The 19,336-nt window shown below is 41.9% G+C and overlaps 1 protein-coding gene across 1 annotated transcript in view; it reads right to left on the bottom strand.

The window, feature by feature from the left end:
- Window positions 1-19,336, bottom strand: part of LTK (leukocyte receptor tyrosine kinase) — a gene marked incomplete at both ends in the record, with an annotated part of 94,782 nt that overhangs the window by 4,381 nt on the left and 71,065 nt on the right. Inside the window, 13 exons of the mRNA XM_082058335.1 lie at window positions 2,360-2,457; window positions 4,903-5,032; window positions 7,545-7,609; window positions 8,835-8,925; window positions 9,775-9,961; window positions 10,582-10,692; window positions 11,437-11,589; window positions 12,110-12,208; window positions 12,754-12,936; window positions 13,760-13,916; window positions 14,437-14,568; window positions 16,661-16,811; window positions 17,347-17,524. Of these exons, the coding sequence (XP_081914461.1) occupies window positions 2,360-2,457; window positions 4,903-5,032; window positions 7,545-7,609; window positions 8,835-8,925; window positions 9,775-9,961; window positions 10,582-10,692; window positions 11,437-11,589; window positions 12,110-12,208; window positions 12,754-12,936; window positions 13,760-13,916; window positions 14,437-14,568; window positions 16,661-16,811; window positions 17,347-17,524 (1,735 nt within the window). The remainder of the gene's footprint in view (window positions 1-2,359; window positions 2,458-4,902; window positions 5,033-7,544; window positions 7,610-8,834; window positions 8,926-9,774; window positions 9,962-10,581; window positions 10,693-11,436; window positions 11,590-12,109; window positions 12,209-12,753; window positions 12,937-13,759; window positions 13,917-14,436; window positions 14,569-16,660; window positions 16,812-17,346; window positions 17,525-19,336) is intronic.

Here is a 19,336-nt window from a genome sequence, read left to right as displayed (position 1 = left end):
GGGCAGAAAACAGGGTTAATGTCAGATCAGAGACAGATCCAACCCCTTTTGTTTCAACCACATTAAGACAGATTGCTTTCTTGCTCTCTTTTTTTTAAAGAGTGGCACCTCATCATTGCATCCATCACTTACAGAAGCTATTGGGTAGTCTTAGTACGGTGCTTGAAAAGTCAGTGTAGAACCAGATCCAGTAAACTGTTGCTTTGTTGCTTCTGAATATCTCCCGTGGAACCAAGCAAAGCTACACACGTGAGCAGCCGTTTGCTGGGTGCAGGTTTAGCTTGCGACAAATGGTAGTGACGACTGCATGGCCAAGACTGAAGAATTTGCGTTCATTTTAAATACACTTTCTGAAAAGGAACTCATTAAAAATCATAGCACTGTGGGGGTCTTGTTGACTGCCAAGAAAAATGAGCTCCTTGAACAACTCATATGTTTCTTCTCACTGCCAGCCTTGAAAAATCCCTCGGAATTTGGAAGTCAAGCTCAGCTTTCTCTTCCATCATCAGCTGTGACTCTGTGATGACAAGATCTGCCCCTAGTGACATCTCCACAATCCCACTACACTTCTGTTTTCCCCTAGGATACCCGTTATCTGTAATGATAACCTTCTTTCCTCCCCTACTGACTCTAAGTAATACTGACATCGGTAACAAATATCAATACACAACCTGAATTAAATTCCTTCTCTACTGATTTCCTGAATTATTGGCTGAAACAAAGCAAGTCCATTCCCAGGCTGCTCATATGAGATATAACAGTGCAAAAACTGACCCAGAGAGTCTGTTTTAAAAGTGATATACTGCTGTTAAAAGAGCCAAGCACTAGTTTCTTCCATTTCTCTCCTGATTTGGAGATTGGTCGGGAGCAATAACAGCTGGCCTGTGCATTTGTTGACATTAATGTTAGAAGCTTTATATGATGAACACTTGGCTCAGTGACACACTATAAGAAAACCAGGGAACAACTATCTGACAGGAGAAATGAAAACTGGTTTTATAAAACACTTGTGGAGAAAATTTCTGTTGAGTTTCTGTTGGACTTCTTGCAGCACAAGTAAAAATTTGCCCTTATCGTAAATTCAGTAGATCAGAGTGGGTAGAGGTTGATGAAGAATTTTACTATTACATTAAATATATATAAAAAAAAAAAAGCTGTAGTGATTCACTCTGAAGTTTCCAATTAGAATACTAATCCTCTCATGTACTTATTAAGAGATCCAAGAGCCAAAACTTGTTGCACGCTGTTACTGCTCTTTTTTTAATGACAGAAAACTCTAATCCTTTTTTCAAAGGAACTTACTTATTGTTCCAGTATAAAGCAGGCTGAAAATTGCCACGTATGCTCTAATCATAAAGCCATAACACATCCCGTATCTCAACCTCATGGCTTTTTGCTCTGATTGCTGTTTGCCACTTGCTTCCCTCGGTTTCTCCAGTCTCTACCCACTCTTGCTTAGCTCTGCCTCTTTGTTCTCTGCAATGTCACGGGTACGTCCTCGTGCTTGTGCGTGTGGGTGAATTAGTTGTCTCCTTGCATAACTCCAGGCTGCACATCAGTTTAGTTGGAGCCCACATGACCCTCTTGTGTGCAGGATTCTCCTTTCCCTTACACACGAGGGCTCAACTCAGCATGCTCAGGGAGGAATTCAGTTGCACACTCTGCCTGGGAACATTACGAGCTGAAATAACACTTAATCAGAAGCCAAGTAGTCTAATATCCAACTGGGAATTTTAAAAGGCTACCTATAATAACCTCTACCTCCTCTATAATATTTTATTTTTATTTGAAGCCTGCCAAATCACCACTTCCTTGCTCTACAAAAAAGGAAAAAGAGGTGTGAATAGACAAATACGGGCTTCCCAAGACCACATCACAGGTCAGCCGCTGAGCTGAGAAGGAAGCCTTAGAGTTGTGGTTTTCCTCCTGTTATCCCTGCCCTACCTCTATAGTCAATGGCTCAAATATTATGGGCTGTCCTGTGCTGATGGTGCAGGGAAAACATGAAGTCGAGATGAGGAGATGAGAAGAAAGAGAAATCATACCTTATTGTCTGACAAGCAAATACAGTGTGACACCACCATCTAGTGGACTACAAGGCTAACCTCAAATGTGTCTGCATCATAGGCACCTGAAAACGTTCACTCTGAGCACAAGATTCCTTTCTACCTAGCCGTGCAGAGCCCAACTCCTACCAAAAACCAGTGAGACCAGCCCAGACATCTGATCACAAGCCTGGATTGGTAGAGGAAATCTTTGCCTCCCCTGTGGAGATAAGTTCTGTCTGGTCCACTATAAATAGAAACCCTATGAGCTTCACGCACCTTGAGACACATCAGAAGGGACTGTTTTTCCTCACCTGTGGATGAAATGATTCTCTTCCAGATATTTGCAGCCACAGGCAATGTCCCTAGCTATGTTCAGCAGGTCCTGCATTGTTAGCGTGGATGGTTGATTCTGAAAAAGGACACACAGAAATGGTAAGGGAAGAATAGTGGAGTAGAAAAATATGGTACAGACAGGATAATCAGAAAGGGGTAGAAGAAGGGAAAGGGAGAGATGTACATACAGGGTAGGGGAAGCGTTAAATGAGTCAGGAGCAAAGAGAAACATAAGTAGATCACAGTAGAGTCAGAAAATGCGTGAACTCTTATTTAAGCCAAAAACTTTCAGAATACTTCACTTCTCTTGAGCACATTGCAAGACTGCAAGCTGGTGAGAGATTTATGGCCTGGCCTGAACAGCGTGTTAAAGGGAATGGGAGAGAATGATTCCCTGTTGGTGTTGGACTTTGAGAAATCAAACGACAGGCAGATTTAAAAGATAAGATGGGAGAGAAAAAAAACCCACCCACTTTTAAAGAGTTAATGAATTATCAACAGAAATTAGCCCATGAACTCAGAGACAGAGCAAAAATGCACAAGTGCACATCTCTGTACCAGCAGTCAGCATTCATCAACTTATCCGCTCCTGCGGAAGGACAGATGACCCTCAGGACCCGCATGCAAAAAAGGGACACTTTACCAGAGGACACCGGGACTGGCACTTGCCCTTCACTATCTGCACTTCCCTAACCCAGAACAATAAAGAAGTCTTTCTCCCGGAGCCCTGCTTATTTTCATCCTGTCATTTATTTCCCCATGGGGAAATTTCCTTGCTGTTTCTCCAGGAACTTCTGTATTGCTCTTGGGAAGGCTGGGGAAAAACTACTACAATGCTGATCGAAAGCCCAAGAGATATCAAATAAATCATTTTTTGTTTCTGCTTTTGTTTCTGGATGCTGTTATCACTGTAATTTCTCATGCTCAAACCACATAACATACACTACAGCCATTGAGCACTATTTTTATTGGCTAGGTAAATTATTGTACAAAGTTCTTGGATATCTGCCAGGGAGAATTATTATAGTTATAAAATAGGCATTTCTGGAGAGGAAATGAAGAGCAAGGAGGAGAAATAGAACCACAGACTGCCAGACCTCCTCACTGCTCTGCTACGCCTCTGTCAGAAGACTGTGATGGACATGATTTTCTCTGCAGCCAGGGAAACTTGTCATGAAATACACTAATGACGGGGCTAGTTCTGTTTTCAGAAAAGCTGAAAAGCAGAAAAGTGGGACATTTTTTTGAGTACTAAGGGGACTTCAGCTATTGTGTTTGCTGTCTGCTAACTTAACAGCTAATACAGCAGCAGGTTTGTATTCACATGATTTTTAAAAATAACTGTTCTTTATATTACAACTATACATAATATTCAAATAAGAGTATTTATTATTCTCTGCTGCCCACAGACTTTATCTACTCAAAGAAGTCGTACCAGTTTCACTATATATTCCAAAAATAAAGATACACAGACTCCTCTATCTGGGTGCTGTTATACCACTGTAAGTGCATTTAATTAGTATATTTACTCCTGTATAAGGAAGAGATTAAGCTTGATCTTTTAACAACATGTTAACTCCAGCATAGGAGTATACACACACTAAGCTATATTGTCAGAACTATTTGGGGTGTATGTGTGTGTGTGGGAGAAGCTCTGCAGCTGCATCATGTGGTGTAGGAGTACATGAGGCACCAGTCAGCCCCCTCCTGCCCCTGTAGGCAGCCAACATAGGCACCTCAATACAACAAGAAATAACACAGAATCAGGCCTAACTCTTCTTTTTCTTGAAGTCTCCACTCAAGCAGAGATATATACTTATGTAACAAAGGTGCCTAAGATCATAGTTAAGAAGCAAGAACACTTATCTTGAATCAGCTGTTTATTATAAGAACATTGAAACTAATTAATTCCAAATATTCACTGTTCTTGGTTGGTATCAACATGGTATTAGAAATCAGAGAATCTTCAAAACCACTCATGACAACTTTTTATAAAGGTGGGGTTTTTTTAAACGAAATGTTTTACTTGATAATTTCATTTGCACTGATTTAGATCCTTATCACAGTGTCACAAGCAGGCTCAGCTCTTCAACTAGTATAAATTTGTGCATCTTTATACGGTGCTGATGCACACCTGCTGAGGACCTAGAGCTACAAACTCCCACTACTGCATATCAGTGTTATAACTTCAGCTCCTCACACACCATCACAGTGCAGAGAAAGCAAGGCAAACATTGAGGAAAGAAAGCCACTTAATTTGTAATCCAGTTGACAGAGAACTCTGGAATGGCAGGACAGGATTTTTACTCTTTCCTTCTCAGTTACTAATAGACTGGAGTTCTGGCACTGCTTTCATTTTCTCTCACTGACACCTGCTTACATCAAGCAAACAGATACGTACCCAGAATTTTGTAGGAGCTGGGAAATGTACACAGAGCAGCTTGATTTCAGTGCCATTATCCAGTTCATAAAAACAGTTGTACTAAAATAAAACAGAAGCATATCATGGAAGTTATCTCACCGCCCTGGGTCGATTCTGCCGAAGAAAGCTCTTCATATCTCCTCCAGCCATGAGCTCAAGCAGAATGAAGCGAGGCAGCGTCTGCAGGCTAACACCGATGCACTGCACGATATTTTGGTGATTGAACTTACTGAAAGCCAAGATCACAGCAACATGGAAGAGAAAGACAGCATCAGTACCTGGCCAACATCCATCACACTCGCTGTGCCTTGAGCTTTGACAACCTGGATTGAAGCAAATTCTGATGCAGTGCAAGTTATCAAGCAAATTCCTACTTCAGCCACATCAAAATGCCTCTCTGATTATGATAACCCAAAGATCAGGGTTATGCCTGCCTTTATCCATGAAAAGCTTTCAACAGAAGGTATGAAAACCTGAAATAAAGTAAAGCATTCTGTCTGTGAAGAGAAAATTTAATGGACACATTGACTGAAAGACAGGGGTGGTGTGAGAGTTAAAAAAAAGGTAAGGACTTCAAATATGCAAATATTATTGGTGTTTGTGAAACAAAATCCTGACTGGTTGGGATTTTAATTCAGCATTGGATATTACAAATATACTGCTGTCTGGTTTGGTGGACTCAGTTCAGTATCTAGTCTGCCAAAGAGGGGCTCAGCTAATACCTACTGCAGCAGCTGCTTATGTGATGGCATTCCACCGTTTACAAAAGAAAGCTGAGATTGTCAAGAAGCTCAGTAAGACTCAGCCATTCAAAAACAGCATCTTCCATTGGACAGTGAATACCTGCATAATACAGGAGCTAAAAATGGAAAGGAAGCTGAGGAAGAGAAAGAGTCGTGCTACTAAATGAATCAAAGTATTCTGTAATTGATTGAAACTGAAAAAAAGCATACATCAGTGTTACCTCCTATTCAGCTGCCAAAGTTCTTGCAGACCTTAGGAAGTGACACTATGTCATGAGATTCATGCTTTAATAGCAGAAAAACAGCATCCATGTATGAGCTGGGCCAGACAATGAGAAGAAGAACTTTGTGATGCACAGATTAGAACTGCATAAATTCTAACCACTTACAATAAAACCCGACTATACTATTATTTTAAAGTCACCCTTGACTATGCTATCATTTTAAGGTTATGGATTTGAGTTAATGAAGTAAATTCCAAGACTGGAATACTTAAAGTGCAGGTGGTAATAGGAATGGCTGTCTGTTATATTGTCTGGGCAGGTTTTATAGATCTCATAGTTCACTGTCACTAGGTCATGCACACAAGACCTTATAAATGATCTGTAAAGCTTGCAAAGACACCAAAAGCCAGCAGACATCTAAGAAAAGTGGCCACGCTTGGAGGAGGGCTGTGTTCTATCTGTGCAAGCTACACACACAGAGCCATATTCGCTACCTTATCCCCACAGAGGTTTCAGAGTGTTTGAGCTACTTTTGGGCAAAGAAAGGGTAAAAGCCCAGGACCTTCACTACAAAAAGAGCTTACTTATGGCAAACAGTTCTACAGATAGGAAAGGCAAAATGGCTGTGCATACACTCAGCTACTAACTAAAAGTCACAATGGGAAAAGCTTTCCACACTTTCTCCTTCTTCAGCTGACAAACCTGCTCTTCTAAAACTCTTATTTGCAAGAGATAATCTAGTTTGAGCCTCAGCATCCAAGCCTAAAACCTCACCTCCTTGGCACACAGGCTGTGTTGTATCACCTTGGTGCTGGTTTTGCAGAGGCCGAACTTCTGAGTCACTGCACAGGTGGCTCTAATCTTTAGCTTTTCTATTGCTTTCCATTTTATCTTCGAAAATTTTAGCAAGGACTTCAGGATATGACTTATACTTAGTAAAAGGGGCAACGGGATTCTTTGAAAAGGAAAACATTTCAAACACAGAATGTGTTTGTACAAAAATGTTGTGCCTTTTTCCTCCTCTGAACCAGCACAACCAACCAGCAGAATTTTTTGTTCAGGTATACGGGTTATGGGTAGGATAGAGTTAATTTTCTTCACAGTAACTCATGTGGTGCTCTGGTTTGGATTTGTGATCAAAACAGTGTTGGTAACACATTGATATTTTAGCGATTGTTGAGCAGTGCTTACACAGCGTTAAGGCTTCTCACACCACCCCACCAGCGAGGGGGCCAGGGGTGCACAAGAAGCTGGGAGGTGACATGGCCAGGAGAGCTGACCCCAACTGGCCAAAGGGATATTGCACACCACGTGACCTCATGCTCAGCAATAAAAGCTGAGGGAAGGAGGAGGAAGGGGATGACATTCAGAGTTTGGTATTTGTCTTCCCAAGTCACTGTTATGTGTGATGAAGGCATTAATTCTTTATGTTGCTTTGCTTGCACACACAGATTTTGCTTTACCTATTGGGCTGTTTTATCTCAACCCATGAGTTTTCTTGCCCTTCTGATTCTCTCCCCATCCCACTGCTTTGTGGGGCTGAGTTGCCTACTGGAATTAAACCGCAACAGATGTGCAACAAAAGAACCTCGCTTACTTTGTTTGAGATGAATAAGTAGCTGAAATCAGTAACTCATATGCTACTAAAATGCCATCTGGTGAAAAATAAGGCTGGATTTCTTTTCCAAACTCAGGCAGGTGAATTAATGATTCTTATTACCTGCATCACTTTTTTCCCCCTGCCCACCATCAGTACAAAAACCTTAAACTATACCTGATAATCAATGCTTCCATCAGGAAATCCATCTCATCCTGCTCAGAGCAGACTTCTGGCAGGGTCTGTTGAGAGGTAAAGACAGTGAGGACCATCCCATCAAAGAACTGAGAACATTTAGATGACCAGCAAAGCAAAAAGAAAAAAAAAAAAACAAACTAGAATGTTTTGAAAGACAGGAGAAATAACAATAGAAATTATTTTTATTAACAAAGACCACATTTTGGGCTGAACTCATAGAAGTAGATTTGATTATCTGAGTCACAAGCTTATAAAGGAACTAAAGCAGGCTATGAGCATCCCTAACTTCAGGGCTGAGTAGTGACAAATCCTGAACCAACAGCAGTAATTTCACAGAAAAAGAGCCTGTTATCACCTGCCATTAATGACATAGAAATTAGTATGATATCACAACATATATTCACAGCAGCATATATTTAAAGCTGTGCAATATTAAGTGACTACCTGAAAGTTTTACATATGGTAGACAAACATTACTCTCAGTATAAAGGAAATGTAACTGAGAAAAAATACAGTAATGTCACGTGAAAAATGTAGGAGAAAGCAGTCAAAACTGCTGAAATGCAGAAATAATAATGTATCAGCATTACTATAAATGTTTACTGTTTGCTGTCACATAAATGTTTCATGATAATTTTTGACAGGGCTTTCTTTTCTTTGTACAAGATTTAGAAATCCTGTTCTAGTCTGCAATATCCCCAAAGTGTCTGTTTGTTGCTATTATTTTTCCCTTAAGTTTCTTTTTTTCTTGGCTACTCAGATCTCTAAATCATTGTTGCAAAAAAAAATTGTGGTAGATTCTCTTCTGCAGTGAACTGACTGTTCTGTGTTGATTTCAAGGAAGCTGTATTTATTTATGTTGATTTAGAATTTGTTCTTTTATTTCAACTAATTGTATTATACAATCTCCAGGTCACTAATTCACACAATTTCCCATCTGAGGGCACTGATTCTGTCTCTCCTGAGTAACAGGAATGGAGCTTACAAGACAGTCCTTTTTAGATTCTCCTCCTAGTTAGATCACAACTTAGAGCCATTAGGCATGTGGCAGACCAGACAGAAGCTTTGCTTTCAACCTGCTGCTTGTACCATACAGCTTAAAAATCAAAGTTTATCATTCCCAGGTGCAGCAATGTATGGAGGCCAGCATCACACACATACATATGCCATTATGCATGTGATGAACATGGATATCCAACTGGAACAGTAATAAGATAATATAGCTTTTATGGGTAATTATTGGTGTATAAAAAATCTGTGTGCACTGACCTTGATAGCTACTTGAAGAGGGTTGGGATCACCTGCAATGCCTACCACAGTTCCCTCATAAACCTCCCCAAATGCACCATGTCCTAGCGCCCTGGAAGAAAAAAAGGAGAGAGAACAGATGTTGCTATGCCCCTGGATCCAGCATTGGCTGAGCTCTTATTTTCATCCTGTCCAAGAACAGGAATAGAATCTGCTGTAAGAGATGGCATCAACAAGAGAGCTTTGTTTTCATCTCAAACCTTTCAAACATAACTTCTCAGTATTTTCTGCCACTGTCACTAAAGCAGGGAAGTTGGATCCTTATGGTTCTGAACAAATAAAACAACCTATTCAGTTCTGGGACCCTATCACCAAAGATGGCAACAGCAAGGCAGGAAAGAACCAGAGAACAACAGAATAAGGTAGCTTCAGGAGATGGTGTAAGACAGCATATAAGAATGATCAAGTTTTTCCTTCTAAAGTTTATGTAGCTTTGATCAATACCATCTGGATAGTATGGAGCCAAAGAGCAATCTAGCATGTATTTCCTTGTGACAGGACATTTCCTTGTGACAGGTAATACTGGAAAAAAAACACTGCTATAGATTTAGAGGGGAGTTACAGCCAGGTGGGAAGTGTAATCCAGGACATCACATAAAAACACAGAGGTGAAATACCCTGCTCTGTGTGGGAACATGGAACAGGAGACTCATGAACTTATACTTCTGCTTGAGAACATTATGGGATCAAAATATCTTTGAGAACACAGTAAGTGTCACATCCATTGTATTTTGGCTGGCTTGGACCAGGTGCTTCCCAGTTAGTCAGAGAGGTGGCCCTTGTTTTCTTGTCCTGGATCCTTGATGATGAGTAAAACAAGCATGTGAGCCCTACCTCCGCCTTTGCTTCAGGCTGCCTTTTGTCTCCTATGCCAGAGAACAACCCATGCAGCGAGCCTTACCGAAGCAGAGAGATGTTCTTCCGTGGGATCTCCTTCAGCTCGCTCAGAGTGGCGGCCTTCCCTGCGAAGCAGTAGTTGGGGTTGTAATCTGTCATGATGGCTGATGTGCGGATTTTGCTCAGTTTATATTCTGGGCTCTGCAGTCGTGCTCTGGCTCCTTCCAGCTGCTGCTTCTTAAGGTGATAAACTGGGGGATGGGTGACAAATAAAAAAGCACAAACAAGATCAACACCTGGAGAGAAAAGGCAATGCTGGCCACATAGAAAAGAAAGAAACCAACTTCATAATTATAAATGCTCCTCTCCATGCTTTGTAGTGATTTAATGCTGGATATGCAAAGAGTCTTCTTCCTGTAGACTCCTAATCACCTGGGAGCAACTTTGTTTTCCTAAGCTTCTTTGCACATTGGTTGAGGAAAGGCTGCTTCCCAAAACACCTTTCTGGCATCGAGTCCCAAAAAGCATACCATCTCCCTGAGTTAATTATATGTTTAATTACAGACGGTGACTTCAGCCTATATAGCAGTGGCTGCTAAAGAAATGCCTGCTAAGAGGGCTTCCCAAGCTCTTTTCTGTGTAGCAAATACCAGGAGAGAGCAGTTCTTACCCTTTGAGACCGTGCCTGTGCCTACCTGTGGGGTGGAGATGTTTTCTATCACTTCTTTCTCCCTGTCCCTCTCATCCACCTGGGAGACCACAACACTCTGGCTCCAGGTATTAAAAGTAGTAGTGTGTGGCTGCATGGTCTCCTTTTGTTTAATTTAATTGCGAAAAGCCAAGTCAAAGGGTGATAAGGAGTGTTTCTTACTGATAGATAGGCTGCCACAAGTGAGGATCATTCCAAGCACCACAATCACAGCCACCACAGCGAGGAGGAGTGGGAGAGGCAGGTGTCCCTCTGGGATAGGACCCTGGGGCACTGGAAAAAGAAAAATAGAGATAATCAGAAAACAACCAGAGGTGCTGTAAAGCATCCCTCTGCATGTTGCTCCTATTTCAGAAAACAATACAGAGATCACAGCCAAACCACCTTATAAAAATTACTGCAAATCCCTCTACAGCCCCGGAGGTTGAAAAAATACCTAAGTAATTTAAAAATAAAAAAAGTAAAAATAGAAAACTAACTGATAAAGCACAGATTTCTTATCCATTCTTCAGATTTTTATTAATGGGTAACATCACTACTCATCAGTTGAAACTCTCTGCAGCCTTGATGCTTCGTAGTTCCAAAAGACTGTGTCAGGAAATTACAGTGAATACCAGGCATCAGCTGAACAGGCACAGGGGGAAACTGTTGTGGAGGGAAGTAATTTATGGCTTAAATAACTCAGTGGTAGCTGGTATGTTACACCAGACGGGTATTTACACTTAAATATCTGATACACTGTGCCCATTCAGGAAATTTACACTGTGCCTCTTTACAGATATTTACCTTTTACCTAATCCAAACCTGAACGTTGGAGGCAGTGACAGAGATGCAGCTTAGCATGTAGGAAAGTACACCAGGAATTTTCAGTCCTATGTTTGACTGACATTTCTCATAACACTGTGTTCACTGGGCCACTAGCTGTAACGTGGGGGACTGACCATCAAAAAAAACAGGAGGAGAGATGATACAAAGAATGCAGACTTTATCCAACCAGGGTAAAACCACACATCTTACCAGTGCAGGTGACATTGTCATTGGCTAGCACAGCCCCCATTTCACATTGGCAGACCGGCAGGTTCGTGTCAGGGTCCCGCTTACAGTTGTCCGAGTGGCAGTGGCTGCAGTTAAGATAGATCTGAACCTCCACCTCACCGTGACTTTCCATGGCTGAACAAGGAATCGGACACAACAGGTGGCCTTAGTTCAGCTTTCCCCATCTTGTTCCCATAAGGGAAAAATCAAACCAAACCAAACCAAACCAAACCAAACACACCAACAAGCACCTACAACTTCTTCTCTGCAGGAGAGCAAATAACGCAACATGGTGTGGACACACATCAGAAACCTGGTGAGGGCCAGGAGGGAAGAAGGTATTGGGTGCCTCAGGCAAACAGAGAGGTCTTGAAGTGAATTGACCTGGAAATGTCTGGGACTGAGGATGTATAGTTGAACTTGATGACTGGTGTCCCTCCTGGCTTAGAGATTGACAGGAAAAAGGTCCCAGAGCACTACAGCTGTATTTAAACAAATAATCAGAGCCAAAGGTCTGGCCTGCAGAGCGAAATATGTCTGAATTAAATGCATAAAAAGCAAAGACAGGAGGAGAGGGATCAGAAAAGAGGAAGTAGAGAGGAAGAAGGAAAAAGGAGGACAAGAAGAACTAAGAGGAAAAAGTAGTATATTATACCTGCCAGGGGATGCAAGAAGATCTCTCCAATGGGGTTCACAAAAGAGATGCCATCCTGCCCACCAGCTGTGATATCATCACTATCAGAGGCATGTCCCCCTGGGGAAAGAAGAGTATGGCAGCTGATTAGTGCTATATGCTGCAAAAATGTGATACCTCTGAAGGGCTGCATTCGTTCCTGGCTCTTTTCACCTGCAGTCACTCTGCAACCTTCCAGTGATATATTAATATGTAAAATGTCCTTGATAGATAAATGTTCACTTGACACAGCCAGGCCAGTACCCACACTAGTGAAGTGACTTATTCCACTGTAGGTTTCTCAGTTCAGCAAGGTGAAAATGTATTTGCACTAAACAGAAAAAAAGACATGGAACATTTTCCCTGGGCAAATTGGGGATGAACAAAGGGGTGATTCAGCACACTTTCCAAATACTTAATCATGTAGGAATGCTTCTATAACCTTGATTTCCCAAATTAAAACAAGATGGTGAAGAGTAGGTCAGGTTTCACACCATTCAGTGTGAAGTATCTGTGAATCACCTTCTGCAGCAGAGCACCTCTGCACTGAGAGCTCTAGCCCTTAACTGCAGCTGCTCCGAAGTGCATAAAATTAGACAGCGTGACTATCCTTCCAGCAGACCTACCTCTGTAGCCTCCGCCTCCGCCACCAGAAGTACAAGCTCCTCCTCCCCCACCAAAGCCACCAGATGTGTCCCACTGGAGCTTGGCTAGTGCTTGGGGACAAGCTTGACCTCCTTCTCCACCTTCCAGAAGTGACTTCCCAGCCTGAGGAAGGAGAGTCTCATCTTGCCAGCCACCACCTCCACCTTCACAGTCACAGAGTGAGAGAACAAAACAAGAACAGGTGAGTGAAGGACAAGCAGAGGAAAAGAGACAGAGACTGGCCCTTATTAATTTCTTCTTTATGAATAAGATAATATACAGACAAGCTCCTTGTTGCCACGGATGATAACAAAGTGGAAATCTAATGCACAGCCTGTGGTATGTGCTGCGTAACTAGCAGCCTAGCACCAGTTCTTAGTTGCATTAGGGAATTAAGGAGCCCACCACTTGCCTTTGGGATAACTGCTTAGGACTTTCAGCCATGTGAGATGGTGAGTTCCCAGGGAAATAAAAATAAACTTGATTTCCTCATGTCAATCTAGGGGCTCCTCTCTAAGGCTATTACAGCAGGAGGTGGAGAGCACTGGATTTTTTTTGTTTCTTAGGAGTGGATTCTAGGCAGAGCCATGCCATGATTATAAATAAGCTTCTATTTCTGGTATAATTCCCATAATAAAATTCTTGTTGTTAGGGCTTCAGCGGAATAAGACGGGAAAAGTCTTCACTTGAAAGGCCATTGTTACAGTGTGGAGGAGTGGGCTCCACCCCCAAACATCATTCTCACTGAGTCATTTCATAGAAGAGAGGAGCCCTCCTATGGAACAGCCTCTACGGAGCACTTATCATCTCTCCTATGCATTCTCTTTTATCTGCTGACACACGAGAAGACATCTTTTATAGACAACCAGCATATTTCTAACAACTACTGCCACAGAAAAATTTCAAAAGATCAAAAAGAAGCCCCTCACTTTGTGCCTACAAGACAACATGTGCATTTAGCCATTTGGTTTAGACCGAGTGTCTCACCTGCTGCCCCAGTCCTGCCACTGACTCCAGGTACTGCAGTGCTGTTCTCAAATTGCTCCAGGGGTACGTCATCCAGGGAGCTGTCCTGAGCCTTCAGGTAGGATTTTCCTCCTCCTCCTGCTGCGATGAGCAAAGGTTCGAAAATCCCATCCTTCTGCTGGAAAACCCCCCATTAAACATCAGAAAAACTTCACATCCCTTGGATATGTCAACTCATAAAGTCATCAAAAAGCATGAAAAAATCCCAAAGCAGAGTGGCCTGAGGCCAGGGCAATGCTATTGATTGTTTCCTAACTGCACTACAAAAATGTTTCACATGGTGTTTCTGTGTACAAAAATAACTGTTTAACTGAACACTAGGGTTTTGGGTTTGGTTTTTATTGGTAGGACTGCTGCCAGCATTAAAGTGGCATCTTGGTGTGATTCCCAGGCCTGAGCTATCAAGAACTGAGGACCCAGTTCAGCTAGCTTAGCGACAGTGACAAGTATGGTTAAGAATATGAAAAGAGATAAAGAATTTAAATTAAAAATACAAAAAGACAAAGAGAGGCAGGAGAGGTAGACTACTTTTTCATCACCTTTTTTTAAGAACAGAGTATCATTTGCCACGATTGACAGTGAAAGCTAGTTGTTCAGCTGGACACTGCTCAGGCAGGATGCAAAGGGGAAATACTTACTCTAAAGATGTAGGTTGCTCCTCCTCCGCCCCCACCTCCTCCAGCCCAGTCCTTCAGGTCCTTTTTTTTTTTGTAATCTTCTTCAATAAGAGAAGACTCCCCTAAGCAGATATTCTGGGTTTCAGGATTGCTCTGAAAGCAGACACACCGAGATATCAGCCAAGTCCAACTATTGAGAGTTTCTGTGTATCTCAATATAATAATATTTCATTGTTTGTGATGTATATCAGGCATACAAAGATCAGGATATGTTATCTGTGTGGAAAATGAACTCTTCTACAAGGACCAACAGCTGAGGGACGTATTTGTCTTTTACCTCTGATTTGCAAACTTGGTGTGAAAATACAAGTGCTCATAGAAAAAAACCCCAAAGCAATACAGCAATAACTCACTATTCCTATAATATAATATTTTGCATATTTAGAACTTCTTATACCCACAAACATTAGAATGTGCTGAATTATGGACTAATTCTCAGAACTTCCTTACTGCTGTATTCATGAACTATTTCTCAAGGCCATAAAAGCATAAAGCAGAAAGAGATGATGCACATAGTTAAGAGTGAACTACTGACACATATTGGAAGAGAAATCTGGAGTCTCAGCTCCCTATACCTGTTAAATGCTAGAGAACATTGAAAAGGCTGAAAAAGCAAAGATTATTTGGCTATCTTAGGGGTTTTTTGCTGTTCTTTTGTTTGTTTGTTGTTTTGTTTGGTTTGATTGTCTTTTTGTTGGGTTTTGTTTTTGTTGTGGTGACACTGAGTTCCACGAGTTTCAATGACTTTGTAAATCTGCTCAGCTTCACTCAGATGATGAAGTCTGAATGATTTCAGAAATTGCTATGTTGTCTCAGTGCAGGTGAAATCCCTGCTTGTGTGGGTCATGTCACACATCTAGGCCAGAAGCGCGGTGCCAGTTTTACTGTGTCCTCTCATTCAAAGCTGAGGACAAAAGATGGCAATGTAGATGACGGCCAGGAAAAAGCAACTGGGCTAAATCTAAGGAGAGAGAATGAAGGTTTGAAACTGCAGAATTTCTTCAGGGAAAGTAAAACAAACATTAGTTACCCAACATATAGATTCGGCAGGATTTCCAAAGCCAAAGGAAGTTGGGCTTTGGAAGTGGGAAAAATGAATGGCAGCCTTTTCCAACAGAGTCTGCCAAAGGGAGCTAGTTAGTGCTGGATTATACTTTGCAATTTGGAGAACAAGCCATGAAATGAGAGGGAATAATGGACAGCTTTGCAGATTATGGCCTAAGCCTGGAGAGTGCACTTGAGAGGGAACTGCAGATACACAAATGTGTGTTTTATTTAGATAGATACAATTCTTGTACTATCTAAAGTGAAAAAAGGCTGCTTTGAGAATCTGTTGCAGTATCTGGATGAGGCATCATATGCTCTGGGCAAAGTAAAGGGTAACTTTGAGTGCCTACAGCAATAGTGTACGCATCCCAAAACTCAGCAGTCTATCTGTGGGGAAAAGACAAAACAGCTTCATTCCTGGGCACAAGCTGACAGGTCGCATTTCTGGAAAGAGGCAACATCAAAGAATTCATGATGAAAAGAGGCAACTTTTAAGCCTAAGTGATAAAAGGACTTTCAAATCATTGGGTCTAGCATCAGAGGACACATATATAGGCATTCACATCATCCGTTTCTGTTTCTCATCATGGTTTTTTTTTGTCTTTACAAATACCTAATCCAGGGGCCACTGAAGTTAGTGGGAATATTCCCACTGGTTTTGATAGGCTTTAGATTCAAGGCCTCAGTCTCTAAGCTTAGAGAGTACACAACACAGTGCAGCCACAACACTGCTGGATGCCCCCATAAATAACAGTAAATCATCTGAAATCCTGGCAGACAGAAAGAAACCTAAGCTGTGGAAAAGTAAGAAAGGGAGCACACAACTCTCGCCTACTAGCTCCCTGCTTAAAATAAGCAGAAGAAAGCTGATGAACAACTTAGTTCAAACACCAGGAGCTTAAAGCAAAGTTCCTGTGGGCTTCATATTTGTTTGTGCATTTTGGGATTGTTTTTCTTTTCAGAGTTCTTTACATTTGTTTTGAGATTCTTTCTAACTTGGTTTATTGGTTCTTCTCAGTCTCCTGACTGGATTGTATTGCTGAATTCTGTGATTTTTATCTTTCATCATCAAACTCCAAGCCACCCACTGCATCATAAGTGCAAAGTTTTTGCCCACATGTGCTTGTGCAACCCTCACCCCAGGGCAGGCGTCCTCCCCCTGCTGCCCCACTAAGATGTATAGCAGCTCATCTTTCTCCAGCTGGAAGGTGGCCGAGATGAAGACCCCGTGGGACCTCTTATTGTGGTTTTTGGCTCCCTTTCCCCCAGCTGCTCCATAGGCAGAAATCCTGGAAGAAAAAGGAAGCAGTTAAAGAGACGAATCTCACATTGTCATCTCCAAAGCAACTCTATCTGCAAGCTCTCCCCAGACTGCACCTCCAAACAGTCATTGCTTCAGAGCAGGCTCCCCTGCTGCCACATTTCATGGCTATTCGTTCTCTGAGGCTCATGTAGGTGAGGCTGCTCAAGAGGATAGAGCAATTCTAAACTAGAGCACTGGAGACAGAGACTTCAGGAACAAATAGCATCAGTTGATACAGCCAAATATAGAAGACCAAGGCTTCAGGACTGAAATGATGACAGCACTTCCACTTGACCACATGCCCACAGTCACTCCTGTTCTGATTTCTCCTAAGTCACCGCTCCACCCTTCCATGCTTTGCAGTAGCTCACAGACACAGATCCTTATAGCCAGAGCTCCTATTTCTCTCTTACTTCACTGCCCCATCCACCCACTCAGCACAGATGCTCCTACACTTACTCTTGTGGAGGCTTCACAAACAAAAAGTAGCTAAATGTGGCTGCCTTACCACTGATACCCACCGGTATCGGTTTGTGGCTGGTACTCTCCAGACTTGCACTCCTCGGAGCCTGCCCTCTTTCTCCACTGTCACCGACACGTTGCTGTTCTTATAGGCACTGTCGCACTGAGCTTGAGTTGGCCCATGTGGACCACTGGCACCACAGGTTGTGAACCACCAGAGAACAATAGATGTGTCTTCTGTGACCAAAACAGCAAGAGTTGCGGCAGATGTGAGTTTTTTCTTTATTTCTCAGACATGCACAATAACTCACAGAACTAGGTAACCAAAGGGAAAGTATGACTGAAACAAATTGTTCCTGTTGATATGTTTCTTTATTGATGCCCCAATACTGAAATTCACATTATTGTTATTCACAAAGAATGTTAATGATTTTTATATAAAAACTAGGTGATCATGAGAAAGACCATGTTCCAGCAGCATATGCTATCTACAGGTCTTTAAAACTCAATGTGTCTATTTGATCACATGCTTATGGATTATAATCCTACAAAAAATGCTTAAACTTGCATTTACAATGTTGAAAACTTGAAAGTAAGCACATGATAAGTTAAATTTATCTATTCAACTTTAATGCAGCTCCCTCATAATGCAACCCACTAAGACACCACTCTTCATTATATTATCACAGAGTACTTATATTATCCCAAATTTATACTAGTCATAGCACAACTAATGGTCTGTATATAGTCACCGTTTGCTTTTTACCCCTCTCACCTTATTTCTTGCACACTACTTAATAACTTATGGACTGTAGATTAACGCATCATTTGGGGGTGGTGGAGGGCTTCTGAGGGAGTTTATCCAAGTGTCTCAAAGACATTATCAAATTTCTCTTCTCAATGTCAGTATGAAGCAAGGAGATATTATTCAACTATCCAGATGGGAAATGAAGTATATACGTAGAAATAAAGGCTGAAAACATCTGCCATTACAACTAGTGGCCATCTATAAAAAGTTTTGAAAGTTTTAAGTGACTTGTCTCAGGCTTGCTCAAGAACCCTGTGCCAGTAGCAACAGTCAGGAGGGAAACCTCTGCTACTTTCAGTAGGGTCCCTTTTTGTCCAAGCAAACATTTTCCTTTTGTTCCTACATTATTCTTTTTGTTCCTACAACAATGCAGCAGATGACCATCTCCTCCATTTCACAACATTTGTTCAAGAGCCAGACATATCTATCCTGTCCAGTGAATGAGATGGGGCCTGAGAACTATTCAAAAATATACCTAAAAACTGTACAAGGCAGTGCATGCAAAAGGGCCAGGGTCAGAAGTAGAACTAAGAGCTGAATGATTAAAACAGCAGTAAAAATCACAAACTTAAAAAAAATATTATCTAATCTTGTTTAAAGGAAAAGGCAAGTAAAACCATCCCCAACAGACACCGTCCTTCAAACACGCAGATTAATCGTGGGGATAAGAGTGCTGGCTAACTACATTAGCTCCAGCTCTGGAGCCCTCAGTACAGGAAAGACATGGACCTGTTGGAGAGGGGCCAGAGGACGCCACAAAAATGATCAGAGGGCTGGAACAGCTCTGCTGTGAGAACAGGCTGAGAGTAGGGCTTGTTCAGCCTGGAGAAGCGAAGGGTCCAGGGAGACGTTATTGTGACCTTTCAATACTTAAAAGAGGCCTGCAAGAAAGATGGGGACAGACTTTTCAGCAGGGTCTGTTGTGTTAGGACAAGGGGTAATGGTTTTAAACCGAAAGAGGGGAGATTCAGGCTAGATATGAGGAAGAAATTTTTTACAATGAGGGTGGTAAAACACCAGAACAGGTTGCCCAGAGAGGTGGTAGATGCCCCATCCCTAGAAACATTCAAGGTCAGGCTGGACGGGGCTCTGAGCAACCTGATCCAGTTGAAGATGTCCCTGCTTATTGCAGGGGGGTTGGACTAGATGACCTTTGAAGGTCCCTTCCAACCCAAACTATTCTATGATTCTATGATTACAGAAATCTCTGCCCTTTGAGCTAACAGAGGAACTGACAGCAG

Source organism: Streptopelia decaocto, assembly GCF_964273445.1.
Source record: "Streptopelia decaocto genome assembly, chromosome: 7".
In the NCBI taxonomy this organism is placed as follows: Eukaryota; Metazoa; Chordata; class Aves; order Columbiformes; family Columbidae; genus Streptopelia; species Streptopelia decaocto.
Note: the sequence above shows the minus strand (reverse complement) of the source record. Positions and strands in the feature narration are given on the sequence as shown.